The 27,568-nt window shown below is 51.5% G+C and overlaps 1 protein-coding gene across 5 annotated transcripts; it reads left to right on the top strand.

Annotated features, from left to right (window-relative positions):
* Xrcc1 (X-ray repair cross complementing 1) lies at window positions 1-24,470 on the top strand. Of its 5 annotated transcripts, XM_050127084.1 has the most exons (18): window positions 2-206; window positions 741-833; window positions 10,602-10,718; window positions 13,878-14,036; window positions 14,621-14,695; window positions 14,791-14,902; window positions 15,236-15,345; window positions 15,424-15,523; window positions 15,686-15,944; window positions 16,208-16,324; window positions 18,553-18,646; window positions 18,782-18,911; window positions 19,297-19,351; window positions 19,440-19,564; window positions 20,833-20,923; window positions 21,466-21,541; window positions 21,830-21,922; window positions 23,343-24,470. In XM_050127084.1, the coding sequence occupies exons 1-17, from the start codon at window positions 156-158 to the stop codon at window positions 21,908-21,910; spliced, it is 1,845 nt and encodes a 614-aa protein (XP_049983041.1). In that variant the 5' UTR covers window positions 2-155; the 3' UTR covers window positions 21,911-21,922; window positions 23,343-24,470. The 5 variants fall into 5 exon arrangements, with proteins under 5 accessions (XP_049983039.1, XP_049983040.1, XP_049983041.1 ...); XM_050127082.1 differs by lacking the exons at window positions 21,830-21,922; window positions 23,343-24,470 and adding an exon at window positions 21,646-21,826 and having other exon boundaries at window positions 1-206; window positions 14,794-14,902; XM_050127083.1 differs by lacking the exons at window positions 21,830-21,922; window positions 23,343-24,470 and adding an exon at window positions 21,646-21,826 and having other exon boundaries at window positions 1-206; window positions 19,300-19,351.
* Window positions 24,471-27,568: the final 3,098 nt, after the last annotated feature.

Here is a 27,568-nt window from a genome sequence, read left to right as displayed (position 1 = left end):
CGCGGCGCGCCGCAGTTTGAAAGGCCCGAGCCTCGCGCGCTTGCGCACTGAGTTCCGCGCTGGGCGCGCTCGCCCCTCTACCTTCTCCCGGGGCCCCCCTGCTGGAAGGAACCCTTCTTCGTTCTGTGGTCCGTAGCACGTCCACGGCTGTGGACATGCCGGAGATCAGCCTCCGCCACGTCGTGTCCTGCAGCAGCCAGGACTCGGTGAGGGGCTGACGTGGGAGCGGCGGGAAGACAGGGGGTTTTCTGAGGGAGGCTGAGGACTTGGCAAGTGCGGAGGGGAACTTGGTGGCATTCCGAGGGGGCTGCGGGGTGGAGGCTGGACGTGCATCCGGGGGAGATGAGCAGGCAGGGGCAAGTTTGGGGCCACTGTGGAAGTCCCGGAGAAGTAAGGAAAAACGGGGTTCTGGGCAACTTCTAGCGGGAGAAACTGAGGAAAACTCGGGCAAGGTGTGTCAGTAGTGGGGGAGACTGGCTGGAGGTTAAGTGTGGAGAGTCGGCTAGCTTTTCGACAACTATTTTACTTTTATTGTTTATTTCTCTTTTTCTGTTTTTGTTTTTCGAGACAGGGTTTCTCTGTGTAGCCCTGGCTGGCTTCGAACACACAGAGATCCTCCTGCCTCTGCCTCCTGAGTGTGTTGGGGCTAAAGGTGTGCGCCCCCACCGCCCGGCAAATTATTTTATTTTTTCAAATAAACCTTATTTAACGAATCTCCACGTTTCTGCTCTTGTCTGCAGACCCATTGTGCAGAAAACCTTCTCAAGGCCGACACTTACCGGAAGTGGCGCGCAGCCAAGGCAGGCGAGAAGACCATCTCTGTGGTCCTACAGGTGATGCTGCCCTTTCCCACCTCCTCCTCCCAGGGCTGTGTGTCCCCAGGTCTCTCATTCCCGAGCCAGCTGGCTGTAGGTTGAGTCGTTTTCTCTTCCATGGTAGAGAAAGTGCTTGCTCAACTAACTTGCCTGGAAAGTGGACAAGTTGAAATCCCACCAGTGCCCCCTCGGCAGAGGAAGAAGAGTCCAAGCCCAGAGATGACCAGGAGTCAGTGGGTGCTCCTGAGTAGATTGATTCTACCTCTGGGCCTCAGTTTCCTCAGCTGGGACAGTGTCGGTCTTTACTGTGTTTCTTGTGCCCGCAGGACCACGAAGGGTGTCTACGTAAATCAGTTTCATTACAATGAGGGCAAAGTTGAAGGAGCTGATGGCTCAGGCCTGGGATCCCAGTTGCTTGGGAAGTCTAGACAGGAGGATCACTAGTTTCAGGGTCAACCTGGACAACTTTGAATCTGTCTCAAAAATAAAAAGTAGTTAGCATTACAGGGACTACTAGCAAAAGGATTAGGAATGCAGCTCAGCTTGCCTGGAACACGTGAGACCCTTGATTTCATCCCTAGTACCATGAAATTAGTAAGTGAATGAAGCAAGCCAGCTGACTGGCTTTTTGGTTTGACTGCTCGGTTTTTGTTTTGTTTTGGTTTTGATATAGGGTCTCTCTAAAGAGTCTAGGCTGTCCTAGAACTCACTCAATAGACCAAGCTGGCCTCAGATTCAGAGATCTGCCTGCCTCTGCCTCCTGAGTGCTGGGATTAAGGTGTGAGCCACAACCACCCGGCTTTCTTTCACCTTGTTCTGTAGACCAGACTGGACTCCAACTCACAGAGATCCACCTCTGTCTGCCTCTTGAGAGCTGGGATAAAAGGCATGCATCACCACTGACTGACTAAATTTATTCTTTCTGACTGCTTTTTTATTTTAAATTTGTATTTCTGTTTCTTTTGTGTGCACGTGTATGAGCACACAAGTCCATGGCATCATGCCTGTGGAGGTCAGAGGACAATTGTGGGAGTTGTTTTTCTCCTCCTACTGTGTGGGTTCTGGTTCTCTGAGTCTAACTGTGGCCACCAGTCTCTCCCCTAGCCTGAAACTCATGATGTCCCGATCCGCCAAGCAGATCACCACACCTGATCTTTGAGTGTGTTTTATAATGTTCTCGTTGAAACCAAACCACAGCTCTGCAGGTCTGGAGACTCTTTCTTTTCCTTAGGGAGGGTGTGGAGCATGTGTGACGTTTTAAAGACTGTGTGGCACAGGCTGGCCTCAAACTCCCAACACTGCCCTCCCTACTGCTTCTCAAGTACCGGGATCAAGACATGGTAATGTTTGTTTGGCCTAAGAGTCTGTTTCTAAAACTGGGCATGATGGCTCATGTCTTTAATCTTAATACCCAGGAGACAGAGGCAGACCAGTCTCTTGAGTTTGAGGCCAGCCTGGTCTACAGAGTGAGTTCCAGAACAGTGCCAGGATTGCACAGAGAAACCCTGTCTCAAATGACCAAAAAAAAAAAAAAAAAAAAAAAAGTTTTTGAAAGGAACAGGAAATTTGAGGAAGGCACTAGAGAGCTGACGCGATGGCTGAGAACACAAACTGCCCTACTGAAGACCGAGTTCAGTTCTTGGCACCCACTGGTGATTCACGACAGCCTGTAAATCCAGCTCCAGAGGACCTGATACCGCTGGCCTCTGGGGACACACCTTCCTTCCATACACATATTAAAAACGGGAAAAATAATTTTTTTTCTCATTTTGTTTTTCAAGACAGGGTTTCTCTGTGTAACAGCCCTGACTGTCCTGGAACTCATTCTGTAGACCACACTGGCCTCTAACAGAGATCCGTCTGCCTCTGCCTTCCGAATGCTGTGATTAAAGGTGTGCACCCCCGCTGCCTGGCTGATAAAAATAATCTTAAAAAAATTGTTGGGAGAAGAGAATTAGATGCTCTTAAGCACCTGCCCGTTGCCACTTGTGTGGTGGCCATGTGTCTTATCCGAGTGTCGTGGCTGACAGCTAAGGCAGCCCACTCTTGAGTGTCGTGCTTCTGACAGTTTTGTCGGTCTGTGTTGTTTCTATGTGCACTGCCGAGCTCCAGCCCCCAGCCGTCACCACAGCCGCTGTGCCCAGCTCACACACATTCCTCCCTTCTGAGTCGAGGGACGCTAGGTGAAGGACTTTGGTGGGCACAGGCTCACCAGACTGTCACTAACACTGAGTGTATTTGTGGCCTCTTTGCTTAGCAGTTCTGACTTACAAAGCCTTTTGAGGGTTATAGAGAAGTTTAAACAGACATAGATCCGTGACATTTCCTGGCCAGTGTTAGATTTAAGCATCTCTTAAATCCCTCACCAGAGACTGGTAATGAGAACTAATGTCATGCACCATTATAACTTGCCAGTCAGCAGCCTACACACCTCACATGGCTTGATTCATTCTGTCCTCGTAAAGCCCCATGACCTACAGACTGTCATTATCCCCATTTTACAGATAAAGAAACTGAGGCCTGGCGAAAATTATGCAACCGAGAGCCTGTCCTTTAAACTGTGTGAGAACCAGGTTGCTTACTATTTAGTTTGGGATCTGGATTCAAATCCTAGCTCTCCCTCTTACTCACTCCAACCTCAGGCAAATGTTTTTCATCTCTCCAAATGTACCCATTGAGAATAAAGACACCCAAGGCTGGGGTGGCTGTAAAACCTGGTGACATAATGTCTGCAGAAGTCTTCTGTCAACATGTGGGAGTTGATATAAAGGGAGGGACTGGTGGTTTCATTATGGGATAGTGATTCCTCGGGCTGCTTACGATCAGGTGACGCCCCCCTCACTCCCCTCTCCAGGAAATGATGTTCAGTTCTATAAGAGCGCTTGGTGGGAACTGAAAGACTGGAGGCAGAAGAGACAGGAAGGAGAGCTAGGGAGTCAGGTCAAGCGCAGGACTGTTTGGAGAAGACTGAGGCAGAATCCAGAGTGGAAGCAGCTTGGGAAGAGCATGTGTTTTCTTTGGGGCGTGACTTTGGGAGTTCTAAGAGGCTCCCTTGATGGCTCAGTGGACCCCACTTTGTGGGGAGAGAACTGACTGACAAAAGTTGTCCTCTGACTTCCACATCACTCGGCTCGCATGCTTTAAAGAAATGAGTGTCCAGCTGGAGAGATGCTCCTTCAGAGCAGCAGGGTGTGACTCCTAGCACCCATGTGTGTCACAACCTTTGTACAGTTCCAGGGGATCAGATGTCGTTTCTGGCCTCTGAGGCACGTGGTGCACAGACATACATGCAGGCAAAATACCCATATAAATCATAATTAAATGTAAAAGAAAATTTGGGCGGCAACTAGAAGTCCTACTGGGACCCGAGACAGAGGTGTAGACGTTGATGCTTGGAGTGGCTCATCACTTCTCAGCTTTTGGCTGAGATCGAGTGTAGCATCATTTGTTCACTCATTCACTTATTCCACAAATGTGTGTTAGGAGCTTTCCGTAGTCAGGCACTGCGGTGCTGGATCTGTACAGCAGTGGGCAGTGTGTGATGAACATGTTCACACCTGGAGCCTTGGCGGTCGCTGGACTGGAGAGCCTGCCTAGTGTACTGCAAGGCCTGGGTGTGAAGGGCTGGAGGAGAGCTTGCCTATTACACTCCAGGCCCTGAGTTTGAACCCTGTCACCTCATAAATTGGACATAGTGCTGCACACCTGTCAGCCCAATACTTGGGAGGGTCAGAAATTCAAGGTCAGGTCAGGCGTTGGTGGCACAGGCCTTTAATCCCAGCACTCAGGAGGCAGAGTGGATCTCTGTGGGTTCAAAGCCAACCTGATATACAAGAGCTAGTTCCAGGACAGGCTCCAAAGCTACAGAGAAATGCTGTCTTTGGAGAGAAAAAAAAAAAATGAAGAAGAAGGCAGAGTTAGGGATGGTTATAAACCATGTGGTTGCTGGGAACCAAACCCCAATCCTCTGCAAGAGCAGTAAATGCTGTTAACCACTGAGCCATCTCCAGCCCCAATGGTAACTTTTTTTTTCTCCTGAAACAGGATTTCTCTGTATCCCTGGCTGTCCTAGAACTCGCTCTGTGGACCAGGCTGGCCTCGAACTCACAGAGATCCGCCTGCTTCTGCCTCTCGAGTGCTGGGATTAAAGGTTTGCTTCACCACTGCCTGGCTAACCACTGGTGGCTCAACAAAACAAAAAGTAATATTTATTTTCACATTTTTGAGATAGGGTCACTCTACAGAGTGTCCTGATACTTGTTGTGTAGACCAGGCTAGCCTCCAACTCATAGAATTCACCTCTGCCTCCAGAGTGCTGGGATTAAAGGTGTGAACCTTTCTTTTTAAAACTACATTTATTTAATATGTGTGAGTGTGTGCACATCTCTGCGCATGTGTGCATTTGTAGAGGGCAGAGGACACCTTGCAGGAGCCACTTCTTTCCTTGCACTGTGGGTGATCAGACCAGCATCTTTGCTCACTGAGCCATTTCTGCAGCCTGGAGTCTGGGGACTTTGAGCAGAGGAGGCCATGCATCCACAGGGAGGGGGTAGACAGGTCAGCAGGCTGCGTCCATCTGGCACATGGGAAATAAGTCAAGAAGGCCAGTGAGCAGAATAGGACCAGAGCTGATGGGGGAGGGTAGTAGGAAAGGGCTGTTTGAGGTGGGAGCCACCAGGGCCTCTGCAGAAGAAAGGATCCAACTTAGGTATGCACAGGCTCCTTGTTCCCTGTTGAGAATAAATGAGAGGGGATAAACAAGTGGTTAGATTCCATCACGTCAGAGACCCCTGGGAAAATCGGATTGCACTTAGCACTTGCCAGTTCGTGGGTAACTCTGAGTTCTTCCAGTGCTGGCTCTGGTTCCTTTGCAGGGACAAGGGAGAAGACAGTAGAGCCTTGTGTGCTCTCCTACTTCCCTGGGTGTTCTCTGAGCACTCTTACACAACAATGGTATTGCAACACAGAGTTCAGCCTTCGCCTTGTGTCAGCTCCACACACCTCTTTTGTCAGCCGTGGCTACTCAGTGCCCAGCTGGTCACCTGCTTTCAGCCAGGGAGTTCAGTCTCTTTGGCGACCCCGCCTGTCCTGGAGGGGGTGCTGGGACAGGTCCAATTGGAATACTGGAGTATCACCTGAGTGTCAATGGCACGCTGGAACACATCATGCTTGCTTTGTTTTGTAATTGTTGTTTGAGACAGGGTCTCGTTGTATAGCCCAGGCTGACCTCCAACTCTGAGCTTTCGCATTACAAGTGCTGGGAGTTCGTCATGAGCTACTGCACTTGTTGTGTTTTTTCCATATTTAAAACTTTTTAATTCTTTTATTTCTTAAGATTTACTTATTGATGTATGTGGGTGCTTTTCTGCATGTACAACTGCATGTGTGCAGAAGAGGGCATTGGATCCTATTATCTGGTTGTGAGCCACCAACTCGGGCCCTCTGGAAGAGCAGCCTTTGCTCTTAGCCACTGAGCCGTCTTTCCAGAGCCCCGTGTTGTTTTGTTTGGAGACAGGGTCTTGCTCTCTACTGCTGAGCCATTCCCTCAGCTCTTCACTTTTTGAGAAAAGCATTCACTGTGCAGCTCAGGCTGTCCTTGACTTGTGATCCTCTTGCCTCCAGACTGCTGAGATTAAGGGTGTGTACCACTACCCTGATATTTGAGACAGGGTCTCACTCTCTACCTTAGGCTGGCCTGAAGCTTGTGGCCGTCCTACCTCATCCTGCTGTGCTGCCTCCTGCATGCTAGGCCAGCACGTTCCCCACCGGGCCTCTTCCCAGTCCCTATCTTTCTTTTTAACTACTGCACACAGGGCAGCTTTTGCACCAGCTGTCTCAGCTTTGCCCACCCTCTGTGCCCATCTCATTGGCGTCATGCATCATGTCTTAGAAAAGTACAATGCAAGTATAGGCTACGAGGTTGGGCCGTTTGTGCAGCCTACTTGGACATGCACTGAGTTTGATCCCTAGTACTGCATTGACCCAGAGGAGAGAGAGTCAGGATCAAAACTTCAAGGACATTGCTGGCTACGTAGGAGGCTTGAGGCCTCCATGGAATACATAAGACCCAGTGTTTAAAAAAAAAAAGTATATAAGCCCCAAGTGGTAGAGCTCTGTGTGGTGTGTGCAAGACCCCCGAACATCCCCAGCATGGGGGCAGGGGAAGCAACAATAAAAAAGCCGGGAGTCCAAGTGGTAGAGATGTGGAGAGAGATGAAGCAGACTTAGGAATAGAGCAACCCTTGTGGGAGGTGACGGTGCCACTTTGTTTGATCTGAAGCTCTGACGTCTGATTCTCGCTCAGAAAGAAGGCATGGGCAGTGGCAAGATGTGAAGAGTTAGTTAGCTGGGCGGTGGTGGCGCACGCCTTTAATCCCAGCACTCGGGAGGCAGAGGCAGGCGGATCTCTGTGAGTTCGAGACCAGCCTGGTCTACAGAGCTAGTTCCAGGACAGGCTCCAAAGCCACAGAGAAACCCTGTTTCGAAAAAATAAGATGTGAAGAGTTTCTGGTTCTGGGCTGGCGGGCGCGAAGGCCCTGAGCCAGAGTATTTCAGGTTCTGGGGTGGCCGGCCGGTACAAAGGCCCTGAGCCGGAGGCCTCAGCCTTCTTGGATGAGAGACGGGTGATGTAGCTGGAGAAGAATGGTTGAGCATACAGGAAGTCAGCTGGGCTCAGTGTCCAGAAGGTTCTGTGCTGGCCTACATTCTCTGCGTGCAGTGCTGTGGGCCCAGGAACAGCGCTGTGGGTGACAGCTGGCCATCTTTCTCTTGGGCTTTGCCTGCACAGCTGTGGTACAACCACTTCCTACTCAAGGCTGCTCGCCTGTGAAGAGGAGGCGATTGCAGCACCTGCACTGGCAGCCCTGGTGGAAGAGTAGGTTTTGCATTGTTTCCACTGTTAATGATGTGAGCACTCAGTTTTGCTTTGTTGTCTTATGTGGTGCTGAGTATTGGGCCCAGGGCCCTGTGCAGGCTAGACAAATACTTCGCCATTGACCCACATCCCAGCCCCGCTCTCTGAAACATGGCCTTGCAAAGTTACCCCATCTGCTCTTGAACGCACTCTGTGGCCCAGGCAGGCCTCAAACTCTGGATTCACCTCCCAAGTAGCTGCGCTTGAAGGCCCAGCTGGCCTTGGTTTTGTTTTGGGGCATCTTAGCTTTCTATGGGAGGGACATCACCACGACTTCCCTTTTCAATTGAGGACACTCCTTCTCAGAAACAGTGCCTGGTTTAGAATGGCAGAGGAGATCAGGGCAGGTGGCAGTAGATAGGCAATCAAAAAAGATTGGCTTTATCTTTAAGTATGTGTCTGAGGGGTAGGTGCATTTAGTGCAGGTGCCTGCAGAGGCATCAGGTCCCTGGGGACCTAGGGTTACTTGAGGTTACGAACTTCCTGTGGGTTTGAGGAACTCTGGCAGTTTAGCCACCTCTGCAGCCCTGACCTTGAACTTCTGATCCTCTTCCGGGAAGTTCTCACCTGAGGGAAGGAGAGCAGGATGAACTCTTTTATGAGTTTGAAGTTTTCACTGAGCCCCAGAGTTCCGGCTGGGAGCACACACTCCCATGATCACATGTCTAAGAGGCCCCGAGCTGAGTGAGCAGGGCGTTGTAAAGGTAAAGCCATCCGTTAACATGGCTGTGATGGCTGCCAGCAAGCGTGACAGGACGCCTACTTTAATAAGATTATGGCACAGCTGTGTCACCACACAGAGTGATGGCGCGGGAGTTCTGGTTCCCGTGGAGCGCTGTCCATACCTGATGGTCAGGCTGACCTCTGTATTCACCTGAGGTCGGGTAGGAGTGAGCAAATGTGGTTTTCTCATTTCAGCGACTCAACACGCAGAGTACTGAAATTACAGACATGCTCTACCATGTCTGTTTATGTGTTACTGGGGCTTGAACTCGGGGTTCCTGCATCCTAGGCAAACACTCCACCAACTGGACTACGTCCGAAGCCCAAGACTAGGCACCTTTGAGGGCCGTCGTAAGTCTTCATCCTAGGACGTGTAAAAGAGCCCAGACGGGACAGCAGGAGACTTCCCATTGCCCATCCTGCCTGCCTACACCCACACACCTTTCTGTGCCTGCAGCCCTCGGGCCAGAGCCGCAGGTCCTTTGGTGAGAGTCTTCATAAACAGCTTTCTGTCAGTGAATAATGAGTTTCCAGTTAAGCTCCTGCTCCTAGATAACAGATTCAGTAGAAAGCCTGGGGCTTTTCTAGGCCAGCACCTGACAAAACCGCTCCAGTCAAAGGAAACAGGCCAGGCAGAGTGGCTCCTACCTGTAATTCCAGCACCTGGGAGGCAGAACCAGGGGGATCCCCACAAGTCCAAGGTGTGCTTGGGCTACAAAATGAGACCCTGTCTGTCATGTCCCCCATCCCCACCCCCAACACACACACTGAAAGAAAACTAAAAATTAGCGTGTGAAAATGGAGCTGCTGTAGCCCACGCTTGTTATCTCAGCTTTTGGGTTTGTGTAGCTTGGACTACTACAGAAAATGGAAACAGGTCAGCGAGTTGGTTTTGTTTTGTTTTTGTTGGTTTTGTTTTGTTTTTTAAGACAGGGTTTTTCTGTGTAACAACCCTGACTGTCGCCTGGCACACGCCTTTAATCCCAGCACTCAGGAGGCAGAGGCAGGCGGATCTCTGTGAGTTCAAGGCCAGCCTAGTCTACAAAGGGAGTTCCAGGAGTGTGCCACCGCCTGGCACTTGTTCTTTTAGAGGGCCAGGGTTTGATTACCAGCACCCAGATGGCAGCTCCCAACTATCTAACTCCAGTTCCAGAGGATCTGACACCCATCCCAGGCCTCTGCAGGGACTAGGAAAGCACATGGTACAGAGACAACATCCAGGCAAATTGCTCATACACATATGATAAAATAAACTTTTAAAAAAGGAAAACGACAGCCTTATGTTTGACCTGGATGGCAGCCTTCAGGCTATCTCAGAAAAATGGCTCCAGTCCTGGCTGACTTTTCTGCACTTTAAAGAGTCATCTGCTGGGCAAAGGTGGTGCACACCTTTTACCCCAGGAGGCAGAGGCAGGTGATCTCTGAGTTAAAGGCCAACCTGGTCTACAGAGGGAGTTCCTGGATAGCAGGACTACACAGAGAAACCCTGTCTCAAAAAAACAAAACAACAAGAAGAACCTCCAAAAACAAACAAAAAAACTGATTCTCCTGCTGGACCTAAGTGCCACACCAAACCCTCCAGAGCTTTTCCAGTGAAGGTAAGGTCACAGGTGTCACCAATATTAAAACAATGCTGACAGCTGCTGGTGCCTACTGTGTGCTGTGACCTCCAAAGAGTTAGTTCTGTGGCAGATCCTTGACTTTAGGAGCCCTCAGTTTATAGAGTAAGCAAGGGCACATAGCTAGGATTCCAGGGTAGGGCTTGGTGACATGCAGAACCCAAGGAGCCTCTGGCATGCAACAGTTTGTCCAGGAACCTCTATGTGTCCTTTGTATGACAACCCAGCTATACCTTTGGCTATTGCCACCGAGGAGAGCTACATGGCAGGCAGTGGTCGAGGTGGGGGTATGGAGATGTGTTGGTGAAGCAAGTGCACGGTGTGGGTGGGGTGTGAGCATTCATTCAGTGAATTCTGCTCCATGCCCTGTCCCAGCCTGCCTGTCAGAGACATAATGACGCTGCTCAGTTCTGGTCCCTACTGACACGTAGGTGACATGCCAGGGCACATGCTAGCCCAGGTGGATATCTCTGTCCCCTGTTCCAAAGCAGGCCAGGGTGGAACTCATGGTGGCCTTTCTCTGCCCCACAGTTGGAGAAGGAGGAGCAGATACACAGCATAGACATTGGGAACGATGGCTCAGCCTTTGTAGAGGTGCTGGTGGGCAGCTCGGCTGGAGGGGCCACAGCTGGTGAACAGGACTATGAGGTAAGCAGGGCTGGGAGACGAAGACGTCCCCATATCTCCATCACTGTCCCCCGTGCTTACTCGAGGGTGGGGGAGCCACCCAGCCAACCTTCTGGAGGGTCCCAGGTGCTGAGGAGGTAGTAAACACAGGGTGTGGGGCTGATCGTCGGGGAAGGGCCGGGCTGCCAGGGTGAATGGCAGCAAGAGGCTCTCTGGTTGTAAAATCTAGCTGCAGCCTGAGCATGAAGCTGCTTTCGTCAGGTTGCCAAGACTCTCACAGGTGGCCTGGGAACTGGGGCTCCACAATGTCCATCACCACTGGTAGCCTGTCTATTTGAGGCAGAATATGGTTCTTTGTGATTGATTCTTTAACTTTTTACTTATTTGAGATGGGTCTCTCCTTTTGCCCCGGCAGTTCCCCTGTCTCAGCCTCCCTCAGCTGGGCCAGTCCACCAAGCCTCACAGGTCCTGTTTTGACTGATGGAATTCAGTATAGCTCAGAGTATTAGCTTACTGGTTTACTAGTGAAAGTAAAAATTAAACTTGCCCTGATAGAATTGACAAGTCTATAAGTCTAAGCCAGTTTCTACAAGATGTTTTCTTTCCGTGAAAATTAGTTTGGGGGGGGGGTTGGGGGTAAGGTGGGAGGGATTCTGGGACTTGAGAGTTCAGATTATACCAGCCTTGGTCTTTACTGCACAGACTACATAGACAGGTGTGTGATGTATTTATCTAATTATTCTTTAACAATAGAAACTTGGGAGTCAGATATCCAGGTAAGAACCTAAATGATCAGAGACATAGCGCAGAAGCAACCAGTGACCTCCTCTCTCTCTCTTATTTCTTCATCCAGAAGTAGCCAAGACCCTCTCTTAGCCCTACCCTACTAGTTCCTGTCTCTATCTGTCCTCAGTCCTCCAAAACTACTATGGTTAACTTTGGTCAGCTGGTAGCTCCACCCTCTAATTCAAAGCAGATTTTTATTAATTAGCAGCCTTAGAGGCGTCAGAATGTGATCAAAATATCCCACAAGAGTTTTGCCTGCTACAAATAGAGACTCGCCTCCTTTTTTTAAAGATAGGGTCTCATGTAGACCCAGCTTCTATCTGACAGTTATCTGGAGGGGCCTTGATTGACAGCTTTCTTTTGGGTTTGGCCCAGTGGTCAGAAGTGACGTCACTCCATCCAGCATTAGTAGCTTTGGCAGCAGCTAGTACAGGAAGTGGCATGGAAGAAATACTGTGGCTCTCATCCCCTGGATGGCCTCCCCCTCCCCTTTATGCCTCTTCCCTCTCCCTGCATCCTCTGCCCCTCCCTGTGATTTTTTTTGTTTGTTTTGTTTTTTTTCGAGACAGGGTTTCTCTGTAGCTTTGGTGCCCGTCCAGGAACTAGCTCTTGTAGACCAGGCTGGCCTCGAACTCCCAGAGATCCGCCTGCTCCCTGTGATTTTTTTTTTTTTTTTGAGAAAAGATCTTATGTAGCCCAGGTTTGTCCCAAACTTACTATGTTATTAAGCCTGGCCTTGCACACTGACCTGCTGCCAACACCCCAAGTGTGGGTTAGGGGGTATGTCACCACTCCTGGCTCCCCAACCCACTCCTTCGCTGACTTTGAACCTAGCTATGTTTAAGGGTGACCTTGCCCTCTGAACCTCCTGCCTCCACCTCAGATTACAAGTGTTTAGGACCACATCCAGTTTTATGCTGTACAAGTGATTTAACTCCAGCTGCCTGTCTGAGGCAAACACCAGCTGAGCCGCACCCTCCCCCTTCCCTCTCACTGTGTCGCTCAGACTTTCTTGAGCTTGTGAGCTTCTTACCTCAGCCTCTTGTACTAGAATTACAGGGCTGCGCCCCCCACCACACACACACACACACACACACACACACACACACACACACACACACACACACGATCACCTGGCTCTCACCTCTCTTTAAGAAGGGAAGAAAAGTCTTTCCCAGAACCCCTGAGCAGCCTTTGTGTTCTGTCTGATTGGTCAGAGCTGTATCATGGGCTGGATTTAGTCCATTGTGTTGGGCACATGGCTCTCGCTTTATCCAGACCTAGTTGGCCAATTTTGATTGTCATTTGTTCCTTCATCTGCTGTCTGTATCAGCATTTATTTCCTTGAATTCTGTGTTTGTTTGTTTTTTGGGACCGGGTTGCTCTGTGTAGCTTTGGCTCTCCTGGAACCCACCCTGTAGATCAGGCTGGCCTCAGACTCAGAGATTCCCCCTGCCTCTGCCTACTAGGATTAAAGGTGTATACCGCCATTGCCCAACTTGGCTTGTTTATTTTTCAAAACAAGGATTCACGAAGTAGTTCAGACGGGGGCTACCCACGTTCTTGCTTCTGTGGTGGCCCTGCCATGACCTGGAGCCAGAGACCAAGCCCATTATTTTTGTGGACAGAATTTAATATAAGAATGTAGTTACCAACTGTTACTGTAAGATTGGGGTCTGGTGAAGAAAAGGCAGGCAGCTGTCACCCCTGGAGTGAGGAATAGAAGGCAGGTTGGATGCCTGGCAGTGGTGGCGCACGCCTGTAATCCCAGCACTCGGGAGGCAGAGGCAGGCGGATCTCTGTGAGTTCGAGGCCAGCCTGGTCTACAAGAGCTAGTTCCAGGACAGGAACCAAAACTACGGAGAAACCCTGTCTCGAAAAATCAAAAAAAGAAAAAAAAAAAAAAAAAGAAGGCAGGTTGGAAGGATGGACACGTCTGTCACGGTGTAGAAGGGTCATGGGGCTGAGCAGGTGTGTCACCGAGAGAGGGGTTCGTGTAGGATGCTGCAAACTGTCTGGTGTGGCTTAAGGATCTGGAGTAGACCGCCCATCACCTGCAGCTTGCAGCCTCTCTAGCTCCCCCTCTTGGCAGAGCCTAGTAAGTAAGGCACAGCTGGTCCTCAGAGATGCTTTGCCACCCAAGCTGACTGCACAGAGCCACCCCTGCCTGTGGTGTGGGCAGGGAAGCATCACTTAATAATTGACGCTGCTCTCTCCATCTTGGGATTTGGGTCTCTTATTTTTGGCATCCTGTAATTCTCATGGCCTTTGAGCTGACTCGTTTGAATCCTGTGCCTCTCACTGAGACTCTTCTGCTGGGATTCCTTAGGGCATGTGGTCCTCTGTATTGTCATCTAGCTCTGTTCCTCACTCATTATGTTGTCTCCTACCTAGGTCCTTCTGGTCACCTCCTCTTTCATGTCCCCTTCTGAGAGTCGAAGTGGTTCGAATCCCAACCGCGTTCGTTTCTTTGGACCTGACAAGCTAGTCCGGGCCGCAGCAGAGAAGTGCTGGGACCGTGTTAAAATTGTGTGCAGCCAGCCATACAGCAAGGTACCTTAGTGCGGAAGCAGAGAAACGGTCCAGGGAAGGGGGTACCTGAGGGGCCCGTCTTGAGTCTCGAGAGCTGGGAGTAGTGGACAGCTGCTGCCCCTGTCGGATTGTGATCTCTGTGTTCCCAGCAATGGGTTTGAGGTCATTCAGTGACAAGCAGCTTAGTTTAGTTTTCTGGAGGGAGTGTTAGAGGGTGAGTGGAGGCCCATTAGTGTTTAATCTCTGTCTCCTTCACACTGGGGCCTGGAACTCAGGTGCCTCCCTTCTAGTTCTGCATCCAGACAACAGAGGAGCCGAGAGCCCTGGGCAGTTCTGCATTCCAGAACTGGCTCCAGACAGAGATAGAGCACGTGAAAGTGGACTTGCTGCCCACAACCTGACTTCCATTTACAGTGAAGGTGAAAGAGTCAGTGCAGGTCGAGGGCTGAGCCCTGATCTTGTCTACAGTTAGGGCGCAGGGAGGTTTAATGTTATCATCACGGTCGCCTCCCTGGGCACCTGCTACAGCTGAGCTAGCAGGGGCTTCCCTCCGAGAAGGGACATGAGAGCCTAGGTCTGTCCTACCCAGAAACTTCCCATTCCAGGACTCACCCTATGGCCTGAGTTTTGTGAGGTTTCACAGCCCTCCAGACAAAGAGGAGGTGGAGGCTCCATCCCAGGTAAGCAGCACCTGTCACCCCCAGAACCTTCTCCCCGCCTCTCCACCCCTGCCCGCCAGCACCTTTCCCACAGCACTGACCTTGCGGAACCTTAGAAGGTGACAGTGACCAAGCTCGGCCAGTTCCGTGTGAAAGAGGAGGATGACAGTGCCAGTTCCCTGAAACCAGGAGCTCTCTTCTTCAGTCGCATCAACAAGACGTCTTCAGGTGCGTGTGGGGCTGGAGCTGACAGAGTGCTCACTTAGCATGGAGCCCTGGCTTCAGCACAGGGGAGATGAGGCAGGAGGTCCTCCTCGGGTAGGAAGAAAGTTTGAGTTCAGCATACAAAAGGAAGCCTAAATGCTGAGGGGTTTGGCTAGATCCCTGGGTCTGGGGCGATGCTGTCCAGGGAGGAAGGCTGAGCCTGGCCTGCTGGGTCTGAGGAGGAGGGTCTAGCCCCTGGGTCCCCTCTGGGTGTGGGAATGACAGGATACCCGGTGAGAGGTGCTGGAGTGTCCTTGCCCTGCCTCCTTATACTCGGCTCACCGCCTCCCTCTATAGCCTCTGCTAGCGACCCAGCGGGACCCAGCTATGCAGCAGCTACACTGCAGGCCTCAAACGCAGGCTCCTCGGCCTCTCCGGTCTCCAAGGCTTTGGGTAGCTCTTCCAAGGTGAGGTCATCAGACACTGGGGTATGGGGAATGAGAGAAGCTGGAAGCCTCAGCCCATCCCTGCCTCCTCAACCTCAGGAGTCTCCCAAAGGGAAGAGGAAACTGGACTTGAACCTAGAAGACAGGAAGCCTCCCAGCAAACCTTCAGCAGGGCCACCTGCCCTCAAGAGACCCAAATGTAAGCAATCTGGGTTCCTTAATTCTGCAGAAACCCAGGCTTGTGTGTCAAAAGGGAAGGGCTGGGGGTCTTGACCCCGCCATCTAAGAAGGACAGTGGGGAGCTGGTGCTGGGTGCACAGCCCCAGGGATACCACTGAACTTCTCTTCTTTGACTCCACAGTGCCTATTCCTAGTCGCTCCCCAGCTGGAGCCCCAGCCTCTGCCCCAGCACAGAAGGCGGTCCCAGGGAAGCCCCAGGGAGAAAGCTCTGAGCCCAGGGTAGCCCGAGCTGGCCCCCAGGAGCTGGGGAAGATTCTGCAGGGTGTGGTGGTGGTGCTCAGTGGTTTCCAGAACCCCTTCCGCTCAGAGCTGCGGGACAAAGCCCTGGAGCTGGGGGCCAAGTATCGTCCAGACTGGACTCCGGACAGCACACATCTCATGTAGGCCTCTGTCCCTCCATGCCACCCACCCATTCCCTGTGCTGCCCTGCGTGCCCTCTTGCTTTCATTCTGTCCTTGTAACGCTACCCCCTTTCCCTCCCTGCTTCCTTCTGTCTCTGTCTGTCTGTCTTTGCCTCCTTAGTTCTCTGGAGGCTGCCTGGCTCTCTCTGCTTTCTGCCTCCTTCCCTTAGCCCCATATCTCTCTCACCCTGTCCCATATGTTGGTCAGATCACGTCTGACATCCCTATATTGCACCCCCCAGCTGTGCCTTTGCCAACACTCCCAAGTACAGCCAGGTCCTGGGCCTCGGAGGCCGTATTGTGCGGAAAGAGTGGGTGCTGGACTGCTACCGGATGCGGCGCCGGCTGCCCTCCCGGAGGTAAGGCCTCACTATGCCCCCCACCAGGCAGCTCACACACCTGCTTTCTTTCAGCCCAGAGCTGGGTGATGCAGAGCCTGGGGCCAGCTAGGTAAGCTCAGATGATCTCAGCCAGCATGAGCTGGTTTCAGCGAGAGGTGTAGGGCCTGCAGATGGTGGGTCACAGATTCTGTGACAACTGTATTGTGTAGAAGGGAAAGGACACTGCAGGTTGCTGCTATTCAGAATTGGTCTTGAAGCCTCCACTGGGTGCCAGGCAGAGCTGTCACTGAAATGAGGACCTGGATGTTGAGCCCTGTACTAACCGTCTCTCGCTCCAGTGTCAGAACTGTTAGGACCCAGCTTGGGGAGCTCAGGAAGGCCGCAGGGAGGGAGAATCTTGCAGGATGAGAAGCATGTGTAGTAGGCAGGCATAGGGCATGCTGGGCTGCAGAAAAGCAGGCATAGGCAGCCATGTCCATCCCTGAGGATGCAGTGGGAAGTGGAAGACCAGGAGAAAGGGAGACTTTTGATCTGGAGAAGAGCGGTCGGATCCAAAGGCTGAGGACTGGGGTGAGACTTGGGTCACAGGATGTCGCTTGAGTGTGTTCAGAAGTAGGGCTCAACCCAGCATACTTGTATCAGCAGGACCAAGACAGGAAGGTGGTGGGTCAGCTGACCTGGAGGAGGCAGTGGACTCCACATTGTGTTTGGTATCCACACACCCCTGGGAGCTAGTTGTCTAGCTTTAGCATCAATCTCCGCTCCAGTTATCACCCTGAACGAATGTGAGGGTGTTCGTGGGCTCTCTTATCCCACATATGTGTCAGAGTGGGGCCTGGTTTCAACACACACACACAGTCACACACGCATGCATGCATGCACACACACACACAATATTGAGGATCAAAATTCTGAAGGTAGTTGGGGCTGGAGAGATGGCTCAGTGGTTAAGAGCACTGGCTGCTCTTCCAGAGGACCTGGGTTCAATTTCCAGTGCCCACAACTGTCTGTAACTCCAGTCTCAGAGTATCCGATGACTTCTAGTCATTGTGGACACCAGGCACACATATGATGTTTAGCCATACATGCAGGAAAACACTGATACATGTAAAATAGAAATAAGTAAATCTTTAAAAATCTGCATATACACAAGTTGCTTATACAGAACCGCAGTGTTTACATAAAAAGTGCATATTTTTCCATATACTTTAAAAAATGTATTACTATTTAATGATGTGTATGACTATATATCTGTGTGGGGGTATGCATGTGTGTGTTCAGGTACCTGAGGAGGCCAATGGTGTCAGATCCCTTAAAGCTAGAGGCAGTTGTGAGCCGCTAGATGTGGGTGCTGGAAATCAAACTTGGGTCCTCTGTGAGCAGTACAAACTTTAACCATTGAGCCATTTCTTCAGCTTCCTCTGTGTGTGTGTGTGTGTGTGTGTGTGTGTGTGTGTGTGTGTGTGTTGCTAGGAACTGAACCCAAGGCTTCCACATGCTAAGCAATTGCTAAGCCACACTCCAGCCCCTCACTGGGGGATTCTAGGCAGGGGCTCTACCATTGGGTCACACCTCAGCCCCTCACTGGTGGATTCTAGGCAGGGGCTCTACCACTGGGCCACGCCCCCAGCCCCTCACTGGGGGATTCTAGGCAGGGGCTCTGCCACTGTGCTGCATCCCTAGTCTTCCTTTCAGGTTTTATTTTGAGGGAGGTCTTACTAAGTTACCTAGGCTGGACTTGAGTTCACTCTGTAGCCCAGGCAAGCCTTGCACTTGCAATCCTCCTGCTTCAGCCTTCTGAGTAGTAGGATTGCAGACGACCCACCAGGCCAGCTCCTCTCACATTCTGAATCCTCTCTAGATGGTTTGTAACCAGCACTGTGTAGGTGCCATGTGAGACCTAACCATGCTGTTAGCCAGCCTGTGAATGGTTAGTGCAGACACCGCTTTTCTCTGCTATTGGCTGAGTGTACAGGTGCAAGGACCCCAGAGTCAGAGTTCCACCTGAGATCTCCCCTACTGCGCATCCTCCTCTGAGTCTCAAAGGGAAGACTGGCTCCCATTCCTCTCCTCTCTCAGATGGGACAGATCTTCCCCAAGAGGGAAAGAGTCTGTGGGTGGCTGAGCTGCCTGGCATGCTATGGACCCCTCTGGTGCTGGGGAGGGGGCAGGGACAGTGGATTCCTACTGCTCCCCACCCCCCAGTTCTTTCTTAGTTCTGTACCTGAGGCCAATTTCTCCCCTAGGTACCTCATGGCAGGTCTTGGCTCCAGCAGTGAGGACGAGGGGGACTCTCCCAGTGAGAGCCGTGAAGATGAAACTCCTAAGCTTCCCCATAAGGTCTGATGCCCCTAGCTGGTCAGGAGGTCTGCTGGGAGCTGACCAGGCTGTGCTACCTCGGCCTCCCGCTTCTGCCCCTCCTGGTTGTCCACAGCCTCACACTGCCCCTGAACTCACCCAGCCCTCCTTCCTCAGCGGCCCCAGGCCAAAGCCAAGACCCAGGCAGCAGGACCTAGCTCACCAAAAAGACCACCAACTCCAAAAGAGACAAAAGCACCCTCACCAGGACCCCAGGACAATAGTGACACTGAGGGGGAACAGTCAGGTTAGAGTCTGAGGGAGGGGGAGGTCTGTATTCCTATTTCTGTGGGGAAGAGGAGAGGTGGGCTTGGACTCCTGGGTCTGAGGGAGGAGGATTGGGGTCTGGACCCCTGGGTCTGAGGGAGGAGGATTGGGGCCTGGACCCCTGGGTCTGAGGGAGGAGGGCTGGGGTCTGGACCCCTGGGTCTGAGGGAGAAGGGGTGGGGCTGAGCTCCTGGGTCTGGGGGAGAAGGGCTTGGGTCTAGATTTCTGGGTCTGAGGGGGAAGGGCTGTATCCAGATGAATGGGGTGAAGGAGAAGACAGTTGAGGCTGTGTTCTCGGGTGCCGACCCGAGGCTGTTAGCAGACTTCCTAGAGAACAAACTTGTTGACTGAGTTGCTACTGGCAGAAGGACAGGACAATGGGGCGGAAGATTCCGGGGACACAGAGGATGAGCTGAGGAGGTAGGCTGGGTTGGGTAGGTGCGGCCTAGCCTTGGGTGTAGGTGTCTGCTCCCTGAGTGCTCACCCCTCACAATCCTTGACCTTCCAGGGTGGCCAAGCAGAGGGAGCAGAAGCAGCCCCCAGCTCCAGGGGAGAATGGCGAGGACCCGTATGCTGGCTCCACAGACGAGAATACAGACACCGAGGCTGACCTGCCAATTCCAGAGCTGCCAGGTTGGTGATCTCTGACTTCTGTGTATCACTGCTATGTCCTACCCCACCTGCTGCTGCCGACAGCTTCCTGCTCTCACCAATGTGACCTTACTGTGTGGTGACCCTCCCGGTGTGAGCAACCTCAAGACTCCCCACCCTGCTACCAAACTCGGCTCTCCTAACTGTCCTGCTGCTCATGACGTCCGAGAGCTGGGCACATTGTTTAACACTCATTGCTGGCAATGTTAAGCCAATGCTCTGTGTCTCTGTCTATCTGTGTCTCTGTGTATGTGGTCTTTCCTGTTTTGTTTTTGAGACAGTCTCAGGTAGCCCCAGTTAGTCTCATACTTGTATCTCTCCTTCTGCCTCAGCCTCCCAAGTTCTTAGATCACATATGTGCTACCACACTCTGCTGGAGAGCTTTGAAGATAATAGAGCCAGAAGACAGGGAAAACTGCAGGGTGTGGAAGGGTGTCTGACCCTCCCGGGGTCAAGAATAGGAGAGCTGGGTATGGTGGCATATGCCTGAATCCCAGCAATCAGGAGACCCAGGCCAACCTGGACTTACCTTTGAAAAAGGAAGGGGGGGGGGGGTGCTGGAGAGATGGCTCAAAGGTTAAGAACACTAGCTATTCTTTCAGAGTAATGAGTTCAATTCCCAGCAACCACATGGTGTCTTCCAGGTACCTATAATGAGATCTGGTGCCCTCTTCTGGCATACAGGCATGCAGAACACTATATACATAATAAAGGAAGGGAGGGACGGAGGGAGGGAGGGAGGGAGGGAGGGAAGGAAGGAAGGAAGGAAGGAAGGAAGGAAGGAAGGAAGGAAGGAAGGAAGGAAGGAGAGGTAGGAGGGCAAGAGAGAAGAAAAGGGGAGATTGAGTCACTGTAAGGGCCAGTTCCTGGGTTGTGGGCAGGAAAGTACTTTGAACCCCCAAACTCCCAGAATGAGGACAGTGAGTCAGTGACCTGGGAAGGAAACCAGCTCAGAAGCCAGAGAAACAGCTGAAGTGAAGTGTGGCTGCCTCTGGGTGGCTGTGGCCTGACCGTAAGGACACTGTGGCTGTGTGTCTCGGCTTCTGCTTAGCACCAGGCAAAGGCACGCAGGAGCCTCTGCTGGCTTGCTTGGGGCTAGACGAGAATTTCCTAGTCTTGGTTCCCACTCTGTGAGCACCTCATCCTCGACTGGGCACCTCCACCTTCCTCTCTGCTCCCAAGTACTCAACGGTCCTGGTCAGGTCCTGGGATTTGGGGCCTCATGTTTCCTTTTCTCATCTCTCCCACAGACTTCTTCCAAGGCAAGCACTTCTTCCTTTATGGGGAGTTCCCTGGGGACGAGAGGAGGAAGCTCATCCGATATGTGACCGCTTTCAATGGGTCAGTTGTGGATTGGTGGTGGGTCCACGGTCAAGCTGGCAACTTGACTAGAGAGAGGGTGTGGGTTGTAGGATGATGACATAGGCTGCAGAGGCCAGGTGCCAGCCCTGTCCACTGTGCCTCGTGGCCCTGGAGGGCTGTTCTTCGTCCACACCTTTTGAGAGACAGGGTTAGCAACGTGGGCCTTGCTGGTGTGACTTGTCGGGGCTGCTGTGTGAGGGACCGGCAGCTTCAGGGGGCAGAGGTATATGCCAGGCTCCAAAACAAGAAAAAAAAAAAAAAGGAAGGAAAGAGAAAGAAAAAGCAGAGATAAGACAGTGTCCACTGCAGTGGAGAACATCTAGGTCTGTGTTGAAGGCCACTGTGTCATGGTGTCCTCCTCAGAGGCAGAGGTGGGGCTATTAAAGATACTTTTAATACAGATCTCAGCATCTCAGCAAGAGAGACAAGGGAAAGACGGTGCTTTAGCGGACAGTGCAGCACTCCTGAGAGTGTGGGCAGGCCGCTCACAGCCCTCCCCACAACCTCCTCTCTCCCACCAGTGAGCTTGAGGACTACATGAGCGAGCGTGTCCAGTTCGTTATCACAGCCCAGGAGTGGGACCCCGTCTTTGAGGAGGTGAGCCCTGGGTTGGGGCAGGGGCAGAGATGGAGAACCCAAGCCCACTTTCGAGTTGCCTCTGTCCTGTGATACTCTATCCCGTGTGGACCCCTCTCCCCCAGGCCCTGATGGACAACCCTTCCCTGGCGTTCGTCCGGCCCCGGTGGATCTACAGTTGTAATGAAAAGCAGAAGTTACTCCCCCATCAGCTCTATGGGGTGGTGCCCCAGGCCTGAGTGTGCACACCTGTATACGTGTGTACACGTGTGCACACATGAGTTTAATAAAGACTTTTTTTTGGCATAGTTGTTCCTTTCTCAGGAGGCTCCAGCTCAGGTTCTGTCTGGGTTCAGCTTGCGCTCTTTCTCTCCGATAACCCTGTCCTAGGGTCTGGAAGAGGTGAGTGGGGCCCTTCCACCAGAGGTCTGCTAAGAAACAGCTCTCTCTCAGATGACTCTGCTCCTGTGCTGCCAGGAGGCAGGAGCTGGAACTCTGCCACTCTGCGCTGCCCCCAGCTTGCTCTTCGCCATCATGTCGGTGTCCTTCTGGGCTTGAGCTGGAGGCATGGACGCTCATAGCTTGTGCCAGCTTCCCAGGTTCCTTTCCTGGTGCCAGTGTGGCATTGCTAGGGTGGTTCCATCCATCTTGGGAGGCACGGGGTGGGGGTGGGGAGAGGAATGCTGTTCTCACCAAGTCACCCAAAACCTGGAGACCCCTTTAAGGCTCCGTGGTGAAGGTGGGAATGGAGCAGAGCCGTTAGGGGATCAAGCCTGAGGGAAGGGGGTGGCAATGGTGGGAGTAGCCTGAGGCTGCTCACAGGGAAGGGCGCTGGGTCCTCAGGTTCCAGCCATTGTGGTCACCAGACACAGGTGGCCATTTAATATAAAGGAATAGTGGAATATGACCCTGTTCTTGAAGATGGAGGCAGGAGGATTGCTAAGCGTTAGAGCACATAAGGTGCATTGTGAGACCTTATCCACCCCCCCCCCAAAAAAAAAAACAAGAATAGGGAGGGAGAGAAAAGGCAGGCAGGGAGGTTGACTTCAGATCCTCCGTCACAGGGTCACAAATTTCAAAACACTCTGGGCTAAGTTCTTTTGGATGGGGCTGCCCAGGAGGGCTGTGAACTCCAGGCTGAGGAGTTTGGACTTTCTGGGGTGGAGCCAGAAGGGGCTTTAAGCAGTTTAAGCAGGACAAAGGCCAGAGTCAGTCAGGGTTGAGACCTGGTCCTTGGACATGCCAGGCCCTTTCCTAACTTTAACCAGCCAAGGGTTATCGATCTTCTCCGCCCTCGACTGTTTCCTGACCAGGTCACACCGGTCCTGTTCTGGGGCTCTGTGTACTTGGTCAGTGGGTCAGTGGCTCACCCATTCCAGCTGCACTCCTGGTACTGCAGTCAGGTGCCACAGACTCAACAGCTTGAGACCTGTTCTCCAGCACGTCTGGGGGTCTGGGCTCAGATCAGTGTAACTGGAGCAGGCCTTTGGAGAGACTCCGGACCCAGCCTGCTTGCTTTTCCAACGTGTAGGGGCTGCCCGCAGTCCCTCTGTTTGAGGGTGGCTGGGACTGGTTGCATCTTTTCACCTTACATCACTGTGCCCATGCCTCCTGCGTCCCTGTCTTACAAACACCCTGTGATGTGCCACATAGGGTGGTGCACATCCATCGTCACAGTGCTTGGGACATAGAAGCAAGAGGATCAGCAGTTTAAGGTCATCCTTGGCTACATAGGAAGTTTGAGGTCAACCTGGATGACATGAGACTGTCTCAGTGAACTTAAAAAAAGCCAGTTGGTGATGGTGTGTGCCTTTAATTCCAGCACTTGGGAGGCAGAGGCAGGAGGATCTCTGAGTTCGAGGCCAGCCTGGTCTACAAAGCAAGTTCCAGGACATCCAGGGCCACACAGAGAAAGACTCTTCTGGTGATGGGATCCTCACCTGAGCTATTATTTTGGTAACAGTATTGGGGACTGAGTCTAGGCCTTCAGCACCTGCAGCCACTCCACCACTGGACTGTGTCCCCAGCTGTTCACAGGTCTATAAATAGGCCACTGATCCAGAATCTTCAATCCTACCCCATTCTCCCTTTCCATGTGCCCTATCCACACATTCCCAGGTCCATGGAGTGACTGTGTGCCATGTGCCCGTCTGTGAAATGCTGGGGAGACAGTGAAGAAAGACACTAGTCCCTGGTGTCATGGGGCCTGTGTGCTTGGTAGTGGCGAGGCCGGGGAGTAGGTGTGCAGTGTGGGCACTTAAACAGGGCAGCGTGACAGGCAATGGGGGTGCATTTAGATAGGGTTGTAAGACCTGTCAAAGGAGTACCAGTCCTCTGCAGGAACTAGGCACATGAACAAAAGCCCCCAGAGAGCCCTTAAAGAGGTGCAAAGGCTCTGGGGAGGGCAGGCAGGAAGTAGGGCATTGGGCTGCTTAGAGACCCACTTCTGCCCATTCTGCCACTGTCCTCTCAGCCTCAGTTTTTCTATCTGTACAAGGTAAAGTTGGCCCAGACCAGCACCTTTGGTTTCTTTGTTTTTGAGCCAGTCTCATAGCCAAAGGCTGGCCTCACACTCCATAAGTAGCTGAGGGTGACCTTGAATTGGCCCTCCTTTCCACCTCACAAATGCTGGCCTTATAAAACAGGCATCACTGTGCCTCACTTCTGTGTGAGCACTGCTGCCATTTGAGCTTTGGAAGGGAGGAAGGATCCTGATCCCTCCTCCAAGGCTTCCTCTGCCTCTTGTGGCACAGCAGCCTGCTCACTTCCTCTGTCCACTTCCGGAACATTCAGATCTTAGTTCCTCACCTCCTCGATCTCAGGGAGCACGGGGCAAGTCTCCTCAGGGTTTAACTCTACACCTGCTCATGGTCAAGCTTATCTGTCTCTTCGTTCATGATTTGTGCTTATTTTTGTTTCAAATATGTTTTCTGCCGGGCAGTGGTGGCGCACGCCTTTAATCCCAGCACTTGGAAGGCAGAGGCAGTCGGATCTCTGAGTTTGAGGCCAGCCTGGTCTACAAGAGCTAGTTCCAGGACAGAGAAACACTGTCTTGGGGGGTAAATATATTTTTTCCTACATATATATGTATGTGTATATTTTTTTCTTTGCTTCTGGTCTCTAATATAATTCTGCTTTCCATACTTTTCATCTAAACATTTTGGGATTTTACTCTTTAGATTTGTATTTTGTTTGTTTGTTTTTATTTTGGTTTTTCAAGACAGGGTTTCTCTGTAGCTTTGGAACCTGTCCTGAAGCTCACTGTGCTGGGATTAAAGGTGTGTGCCACCAACTGCCCAGCTAGGTTTGTATCTTAACCCAGGTCTAGGTGGCATATGCATTTAGTGGGCGTTTAGTAGGCTTGATGCCAGTCTGGGCTACAGAGTGAGATACTACCTCTGGAAAAAAAAATAGAACTTAAGAGCTGGAGAGATGGCTCAGAGGTTAAGAGCATTGACTCTTGCAGAGGACCCAGGTTCAGTTTCCAGCACCCACATGGTGACTCACAACCACCTATAACTCCAGTCCTAGAGGATCCAATGCCCTCTTCTGATTGCCACAGGTGCCAGGCATGCACATGGCACACAGACAAACATGCAGGCAAAACACCCATACACATCAAGTAGTAAAACTAAGTATAAAAAAAATAGGACTTAGAGCCAAGTGTGATGTTATACACCTTTAGGGAGGCAGAGACAGGTGGATCTCTGAATTTTAGGCCAGCTTGATCTACAGAGTAAGTTCCAGGCCAGACCCTGTCTCCAAAAAAAATAAAAGAAAAAAAAAAAAACAGATTTCAGGTTATCTTAAGCTACATAATGCATCTGAGACCAGCTCGAAATAACTATCTCAAAAACCGAAACAGCTCTTGCTTACTGAGAGGGCTTGAACAGGCCGTGCTACAGTCTTGAATGTTCCACTGCCATGGACCTAACCCCTGACTGCTTCAGCCGTCATGCTTTCGACGTCATGATGTAATCCCTGAACCTTAGCCAAGAAAACCTCTCCTTTCATCTCTTAAGAAACCAATCAAAGCAACAAAAAACCCCAGATGGCCAGGAAGACGGCTCAGTAGGTAAAGGTGCTTGCTGCTAAGCCTGACAACCTGAGTTGGATCCCTGGGGCGCTCGTGATGGAGAAAGACAAACTCCTGTAAATTGTCTGGCTCCTTACAGGAAAACGCTGCCACCCCCTGGTGACAGGTAGGGCTTGACATATGTCGGTACAAACACAGGGTTGTGAACATTTAAGATCACAGATGACACCACCGCAGCCTTTACACCTCCCCAGTGTCTGGAAAGCAGTGTGCCAAGCCACTCAGACTGGTTCTTGCCAACAGACCTAGTGTGTGTGTGTGTTGTTAGTAAATTTTATTTGTAGGCAGGGCCTCACTCTATAGCCCTGGCTGGCCTAGAACTTGCTATGTAGACCAGATTGGTCTTGAGCTTTTGCAATCCTCCTGCCTCTGCCTCTTGAGTGCTGGAACTCCAGGTGTGTGGCACCACTCCTAGCTCTGCTTTATTTATTTAGTGGAGCAGGGGCATGTGCCACAGCATGCATGTGGGGGGTCAGGACAACTTTCAGGAGTTGGTCCTCTGAACACCCCATGCAGGGCTCAACACACAGTAGGTGTGTAATTTAGATCTACAGAACACAGATGTAGGAAACATCAATTCCCTCATCCTTCAGGCTCCACCTGACCTGTCCTGGCATGACACACAGTTTACAGCAACCCTGTTATGCCAAGAGTGTTGGCAAATGCCTGTGGTCCCTATTCAGGAGGCTGTCGCAGGAGGATTGCCATAAGCTTAAGCCAGTCTGGGCTACAGAATAACCTTTATCTTAAAACACTAAAAAGGAGACCAGGTTTGGTGGCACACACTTAATTCTAGCACTTGGGAGGCAGAAGAAAGCAGGTCTCTGGAACTGAAGGAGCCTGGTCTACAGAGTGAATTCCAAGATTACATAGATCATATGTTAAAAAAAATAAAACAGTGAACAGGTAGCCAAAAGAGTAGGGTGGTGTATTTATGGTGGATTAACAGATGGTGTTGTGGTTAAGGGCACTTGTTTGTGCAAAGGGCTGGAGTTCTCCTAGGACCCACATAGTGGCTCACAACCGTCTCTAACATTCTCATCTCTACAGGCACCAGGTACACATATGGTGTACATATATAAATGGAGGCAAACAAACAAAACCAACCCACTGAAAAGTGTGAGCCTGCCTAGCATTCATGAAGCCCTGGTTCAGTCACCAGTACCACATAAGTCCAAGGACAGCCTGGAGACATGAGATGCTGTCAAAAAAAAAAAAAAAAAAATCCCACAAACAGAAAACACAAAGTCCTAGCTCCCAGAGAAAAGTTACACACCTTGTCCCAGGTTCCCAAGAGATTCAGAGGCACTCCTGTGTTGAGCTTCCCAGTACGGGTGCTGCTGGTGGTGGTCTGTCCTTTGTTTTGGCCTCTGTCCCCTCTGTGCTCAGAGCACTTTGTAAACACAGTGCCCTGTTTCCTGGTCCCTGGAGGTGGGTATGTGATGGCCTGTTCCCAGTGTGGCCACACCACACTGCTGTTCCTTTATGACTTTATCACAGGCTAGAGTGTACAGGATAAATCCCTGCCACAAGTAAGTGTGTGCTGTAAATGCCTTATGGCCAAGGCAGAGGCACTTTCAGCAGTAAACAAAGAGCTGGTGTGCCTTACCAACCCAAGATGCCATCAGGCTTTTTACCTTTGCCATACAAAGTGTGTGTGTGTGTGTGTGTGTGTGTGTGTGTGTGTGTGTGTGTGTGTGTAGGGGAGCAGGAGGGGCCCCTATCACAACAACTCCAGGCCCGAGGTTTGAATCCAGTGCCAATCAGATAACACCTGCCCTTCCACACAAATAGAATTTTTCCCAACCATCTAAATCCGATTCCAGGATAGCCAATCCCAAAAGAGATGGCATACATAACTGGAACCCGGGATTTGGAAGGCCACAAGAGGATGGAGAGTTCCAGACCAGCTTGGGCTACATGTATGAAGCCCCTGTCTTTCTCCCAGTTAG

This window comes from Alexandromys fortis, unplaced genomic scaffold (assembly GCF_014885135.2).
Source record: "Alexandromys fortis isolate MF-2015 unplaced genomic scaffold, M_Fortis_MF-2015_v1.1 scaffold_262, whole genome shotgun sequence".
Lineage (NCBI taxonomy): Eukaryota > Metazoa > Chordata > Mammalia > Rodentia > Cricetidae > Alexandromys > Alexandromys fortis.
This window is presented reverse-complemented; position numbering and strand designations above follow the sequence as displayed.